General features: G+C 42.9%; 1 protein-coding gene across 1 annotated transcript in view; it reads right to left on the bottom strand.

The window, feature by feature from the left end:
• Positions 1-2872: 2872 nt before the first annotated feature.
• GAP43 (growth associated protein 43) overlaps positions 2873-7133 on the bottom strand; it is a 167602-nt gene continuing 163341 nt past the window's right edge. The window contains exon 3 of the mRNA XM_082245476.1: positions 2873-3486. Within this exon, the coding sequence (XP_082101602.1) occupies positions 3398-3486 (89 nt within the window). The 3' untranslated portion in view covers positions 2873-3397. The remainder of the gene's footprint in view (positions 3487-7133) is intronic.

Below are 7133 nucleotides of genomic sequence, written 5' to 3'. Positions count from 1 at the left end.
ACTGGACTTTTGAGCTAAACAGAGTGTCAGGAGTCAAATGTCCTACAGTCCTGGATCTTTTGAGTTAACCTGAGAGTTAAAGTTCTAGCACAGTTCAGCAGAACAGTATCTTCAAGCACCAGGGAGCACTGGCCGGCATTCAGCTGGTGTCAAGACAGCGCTAACAGGCATTTTTGTGTACAGTGTCCCAGTTGAACCTAGTTGAGCCAGAGGAGTATCCCACTCATTCCCTTCTCCCATCCCCATTACAAAATAAACCAAACAAAACAAAGATGCCGGAATGGTCATTGTCTCAGTTCTCACACCTGGGTTCACAACTTAAATGTGTTGGAAGTGTCACCAGTAACAATGGCAGACCCATATCAGGCCCAATGCCTGGAAACATCTGTCCGATTGAGGAGATTTCCCATCACTTTCTGGGACAGAGACTCGAAAAGGGAAAGGAAGTGAAGCGAAATCCCCAATGGGGAACACAGAGGTTCCAACCCTACACACTTTTGAAACTTACTCTATAGAATAAACTTGTATTTTGACTTTTAAGGCATAGCACTCATGCTACTCATTATACTGGCCAATATGGACACCCTCTTTGGGTAAAGGGATAGAAATTGGCCCTAGCCCAGGAGTTGAGGAACTCAAGCCTTTAATAAGCTGAATCTGCCTGCAGAGAGGCTCACAAAAGAAGGTTTTCTTGCTAACAAAATGTTGTAAGAATAAAAAATAATAATAAATATGTTTTATTTTTCACGTTATGCTGACTTTCAAGTCTAAAATTTCTATGAGTTTTGGAGGCATGAGAAGGTTTAAAACCTCTGTACAACTGAGGAAATTTCCCATCCCTTCCTGGAAGAGAGAGCCAAACAGGGACAGGAAGTGAAGTGAAATCCCCAGTGAGGAACATACAGGAACTAAAGTTCCAACCCTACACGCTTCCAAAAGTCCCTCAGTAGAATAGGTTCGTATTTGGACTATTATGGCATTGCACTTCAATGCTACTCATTACAGTGGCCAGTAGGGATACTCCCTTTGGACAAGGGTATAGAAATTGGCCTTAGACCAGGATTCGAGGAACTCAAGCCTTTAGTAAGCTGAATCTGCTTGCAGAGAGGCACACAGAAGGTTTTCTTGCTAACAAAAGGTTGAAAGAAAAAAAAAAAAAACCCAATAAATAATAAATATGTTTTATTTTTCACTTTATGCTTACCTTCAAGTCCAAAGATTTTATGAGTTTTAGATGCATGAGAAGGTTTAGAACCTCTGTACAACTGAGGAGATTTCCCATCACTTCCTGGGGAAGATAGTGAAACAGGGGAAGGAAGTGAAATCCAAAACTGGGAACCCAGAGGAACTGAGGTTCCAACCCTACACACTTCCAAAACTCCCCCAATAGAATAACCTTGTATTTGGACTATTATGGTGTGGCACTTCAGTTTTATTCCCTACAGTGGCCAAGAAAGACACCAAGGGAATGGTAATTGGCCCTTTCCCAAAAGTTGAGGAACACAAGCCTTTAGTATAGTGAATCTGCTTGCAGAGAGTCACACAGAAGAAGGTTTTCTTGCTAACAAAAAGTTGTAAGAATAAAATAAATAAATAAATATTTAATAAATTTCTTTTTCACTTTAGGCTTACTTTCAAGTCCAAAGGTTTTATGAGTTTTGGATGGATGAGAAGGTTTAGAACTTTTGTACAACTGAGGAGATTTCCCATCACTTCCTGGAGAAGACTGACAAACAGGGGCAGAAAGTGAGGTGCAATTCAAAATGGGGAACACAGAAGAATTGAGGTTCCAACCCTACACACTTCCAAAACTCCCCCTATAGAATAAGCTTGTATTTGGACTATTATGGTGTGGCACTTCAGTTCTTTCCCCTACAGTGGCCAATAAAGACATCAAGGGGATGGAAATTGCCCCTAGCCCAGAAGTTGAGGAACACAAGCCTTTAGAGTCGGTTCACATTAGCGCGACTTGTCAGCCTGACAAGTCGCTCTCCCTCGCGGTCCATTGACCGCTACAGGACCCGTTCTAATAGGAGCGACACAAGTTGCTCCGGCTTAGAAAAAGGGTCCTGTACTATTTCGGGACGACCTCGGAGCGACTTGCATAGACTTCCATTATGTGAAGTCCCTGCAAGTCGCTCCGAAGTCGTGGTGCACGGGACTGACAAGTCGCCTCCCGAAGTAGTAAGGAGTCATGTCGCCCCAGTGTGAACCGACTCTTAGTATATTGAATCTGCTTGCAGAGAGGCACACAGAAGGTTTTCTTGCTAACAAAAGGTTGTAAGAATAAAAACAAATAATACAATTTCTTTTTCACTTTAGGCTTACTTTCAAGTCCAAAGGTTTTTTGAATATCGGATGCATGAGATTTAGAACCTCTGTCCAATTGAGGACACCACTTCCTGGAACAAAGACCTGAACAGGGACAGAAAGTGATGCAAAATCCCCAATGGGGAACCCAGAGGAACAAAGATTTAAACCCTACACACTTCCAAATCTTTCCAAGAATTGGACATGAATTGGGCATTACATTAGCAGAACCTGGCTTTTTGTTTACATTCTCCCAATCCCAGGAAGACACCGCACAGGACACGGCTGAGAACCGAGAACTATTTATTACCTCCGTGTGCGCTACAAATCAAAAACCGTACATTCTCAATGCCATTAAAGTGACCTCTTCATTCACAACACAGGGAGCTAAGTTCAGAGATACAGTGGGAAAGGTCGGCAGGAAGCAAAAGTGTTCTGGCGTGGCATGAAAAGTCAACAGATCAAGAAAAGGACAAGTAACACACACGGGGGCGGACGGTTATATACGCTAATTGGCACATCGCTTTATTTTTGGAAAACAAACTGTAGGGAGGGCTAATAATTCTTTTTTTTGTTGGTTTTTTTTTTTTAGTTTTTTGATAAGTTCATTCCATCACATTGAAGAGGAACAAAAAAAACTGAGAATTAAAAAAAAAGAGAACAGAAACAAAAATAAAAGACGCCTTTTCGTTTTTTTTTTTTTTTTCACTGGAAAGATCTGGAACCGGGAGGAGTACATTGCACACAGTGTAACAGAGAGATAGATCACGGGAGGCGGTATTAAACTTGGATACAGTGCAAGAGTTTCCAAAATGAATTGATTGGACCATACTTGATAACTTGCCATAACAACACCAAGAAAACACTTAAAAAAATGTTTAAGCCACACTGTTTGACTGAAACTTTCCTGCCTGTTATAGAATCTGCCACACAGAGAGAGAGATAGAAGAGGGGCGAGGGGTGAGGTGGAGGAACCCACGTGAGGAGGAGAAAGGGGGGAAAGGAGAGTCGAGAGAACGGGTAGGGCGGGTCATAAGGGCAAAACAATGGAGTCCAAGAGGAGATAACGGGGGACATTTCAATGTGTTCAGGCATTTTCTTGGTCCGCCTTGGTCTCGTCACTTGCAGCCTCTTCTTGTTGGGCACTTTCGCTAGGTTTGGTTCCTTCTACATCATCTGCAAGAAGAACACATCAAGACAGGATAAGAGATTGGATATCTTCTTTTTTTAAAGTGCATGTTACGTACAGTAATTTATAACTGAACAATGTAGTCTTTAGAACAGTTTTTCTCAACAAGGGTTCTGTGGAAACCTAGGGTCCCTTCAGGTGTGGCAAGGGGTTCCTTGCGCTGCGGCTAACTGACCTTCCAATTGATGGTGCCTTCCAACTGATGGTGCCTGTGGAAACCTAGGTTGCTTCTAGGGGTGGCTAGGGGTTCTATAAGCTGCGGGTTAAATTACCTCCCAACTGATGGTGCCTGTGGAAACCTATATTACCTCCAGGGGTGGCTAGGGTTTCCTTGAGCTGTGGCTAACTGACCTCCCAACTGATGGTGCCTCCCAACTGATGGTGTCTGTGGAAACCTAGGGTCCCTCCAGGGGTGGCAAGGGGTTCCTTGAGCTGTGGCTAACTGACCTTCCAACTGATGATGCCTGCCAACTGATGGCACTTTTTGAAACCTATGATCCCTCCAGGGGTGGTTAGGGGTTCCATGAGCTCTGGGTTAAATTAACTCCCAACTGATGGTGCCTGTGGAAACCTATGGTCCCTCTAGGGGTGGCTGTAGGGTTTCCTTGAGCTGTGGCTAACTGACCTCCCAACTGATGGTGCCTCCCAATTGATGGTGTCTGTGGAAACCTAGGGTCCCTCCAGGGGTGGCTAGGGGTTCCTTGAGCTGTGGCTAACTGACCTTCCAACTGATGATGACTTCCAACTGGTGGTGCCTGTGGAAACCTATGATCCCTCCATGGGTGGCTAGGGGTTCCATGAGCTGTGGGTTAAATTACCTCCCAACTGATGGTGCCTGTGGAAACCTATGGTCCCTCTAGGGGTAGCTAGGGGTTCCTTGACCTGTGGCTAACTGACCTCCCATCTGATGGTGGCTGCATAGTTCCAGGTCCAATGCCACTTGGCTCAGCAAACTGCATGAGTGCAAGAGAGTCATTCTGGCCACCACTGTAACTTGGTCATTGTTCCCACTTCCCACCACTAATGGACTAATCTTAACAGGGGTTCCCTGAGATCTGAACATTATTTCAAGGGTTCCCCTGCGGTAAAAAGGTTGAGAAAAGCTGCTTTGGTGTGTTATCAAGGTTATAATAATGATCAATGCATATCCTGAGTGTATTACAAACATAGGAAAAGCCTAAAAAGTAGGCAACGTGGACTGAGTATATAACAAAACAGTGCATAAGTTGAGGCTACTTAATGTCAAAATGATCAGTAGATCCAAGAGTATAGGCACCTAAAGTTATAGCCAAACTTGAACTATTTCCTTGGCAGGAGCAAGGTCACATTAAAGAAGGCCTTCATTCATTTGTAAATATATTTGCAATAATTTTTAAACAGGATAAATTATAGAATTATTATACTTTTCATGTACAGTAAAACTTTTTTTAAAGTAATGATGATCAAAGTAGAAATGTTTTATTTGGTTTTGTTTATGAATTGCATAAAAATATTAAATATTTTTTCCAAGACAATATCACAAAAAGAAACCCTGAAAAGGATAAAATGCATTACTTTGTAAAATTATAAAGTTGTTGCTGAATGAATGAACCCATGGCAGAAATGTAGTCTGGTCCATTGGGGTTGTACAGGTGTGAGTGTTAAACTGGTTAAAGTTTCTTTTTAATACTACCTCAATCTGTTTTTATACAAGTGCATGGACCGGAATGATGCATCCGGTAACGGCTCTTCTTGCTGAGCCACCCCAGATGCTGGACAGCTCCCTGTCTAAACCTTTGGACTTTCTCGCCTTGGACTCTTTGCTCCTCCCACGAACTCCCCGATTTAAGCCATGTCTCTGCACTTCCTGTTTGCCAAATTATTGTGCTCTCTCCAGCTGATATCTTGCTCCTTTGTGTACCTGCAGCTGCCCTTATATCCACTATCACTCGTTACGGACCCTTGGCTTTAACCCTACCTGCTATATCTGCTACTGGACCTCATCTTGCTCACCTCCTGGTGGAGAGATACTGAGGACCACGACCTGGTACTAACACCCATCTCCACCATCAGGTGAACATCGGTTACTGCTTAGACCCCGCACCTCGGGTGAACCTGTGTTGTCCGCCAGGGTGACCTGCTTGTGTACTTATCCAGCTGGTCCGTGAAAGCCTCTCTACTGCTATACCTACTGGTTTCTGAGTCCGACCCCTGACTGTGACAACTAGCTTCTTATATACATATCAGCATTTAAACAAGGGGGGGAAGGGGCAGAAACCAAAAGCCAATCTGATTCTGCTGCATTGCAGACTATTGTGAATCTAGCAAGCTGATTGGAGGAAGGACCACAGAAAGGACTTCATCAGTGTGCTGCAGTTCCTTCTCTATCCAAACACAGCCTTTACCAAACTGTCCAACTCTGGCATAGCACAAAGCAAGGGGTGACCCAAACTAAATTGACAGGTGGTGCTCAAGGCTCCACCAGGTCCTCTCATGTAGCAACCCCTTGGAGTGCAAACAAGGACAGAAGTCATCCCAACTCTAGACATCTAATGGAAAAGGGAACAGTTCAGGAAGTCACAAATCGCTGCAAAACCCCTTAAGAAGGTGTATGACAGCCTCAGCCCATGCCCCAACCAGGCCATGCCCTCAAACTGTTTCACTCTGCCCACAAAGCTTACTCATAAATTCTGTGGGTGGAGTGAAACGCATTGCCAGCATGGTCTGGTTGGAGGCAGGGTCATGCACCTGCTTCCAGGGTTTTGCAGAGACTTCCAGTACTTTTCCCTTTTCTATTACAAAGCAGGGGGTATCGGGATTGTAAAAATATTAAAAAAAAATTTTTTGGAAGACAAACAAATTTCAAAATATTTATTTCAACGTTATATTTAGCTGTTTGCATACCCTCAAAACTTAAGTTTCCATAGTTGGTGCAATACTTGAAATTTTTAAATATATTGAATTTATTTTTCACATCATTTTCTCACCGGTTGTAAAATATTGACCTTTGCGTTCGAAAATTAGGAGGAAAGACTTTTTCACTGAACAGGTAATCCAACAATGCATCAAATCTACTTCATGCCAACCGACTCGTCTTTCTTATAAATCCACAAATAAGATTACAGCTCCTCTAGGGCACAGATTACTTTAATCTCACATAATCCTACTGTAATTTGAACAACACTACACAGATTTGAAAAGGGGGGAAAAAATTAATATAATAAACGCCACAAAGGCGGATTTGCCTACCAGTAACAACTGGGATTCTACTATCACTTTGTATCCCCTGGCGTATGGTGTTTAAACACATTGTGACGAACACTTGCTAACAAGATATAAAAAGCTCAAACGTTTCACTTAACCGAAAGTTTCAACATTTTTACACTCCTACGCAGAAGGATGGAGACAAAGAGTTATAAAGATATAAAGAGGAAAAAGGAGGACATAGAGAGAGAGAGGAGTCCCTAACATTAAACTAAATGCCATTTTAAAAGTAAACCCTTCGTTATAATATACACTATATTGTCAAAAGTATTGGGACACCTGCCTTTACACGCACATGAACTTTAATAGCATCCCAGTCTTAGTCCGTAGGGTTCAATATTGAGTTGGCCCACCCTTTGCAGCTATAACAGCTTCAACTCTTCTGGGAAGG

Source organism: Pelophylax lessonae (genome assembly GCF_965119305.1).
Source record: "Pelophylax lessonae genome assembly, chromosome: 2".
NCBI lineage: Eukaryota > Metazoa > Chordata > Amphibia > Anura > Ranidae > Pelophylax > Pelophylax lessonae.
Note: the sequence above shows the minus strand (reverse complement) of the source record. Positions and strands in the feature narration are given on the sequence as shown.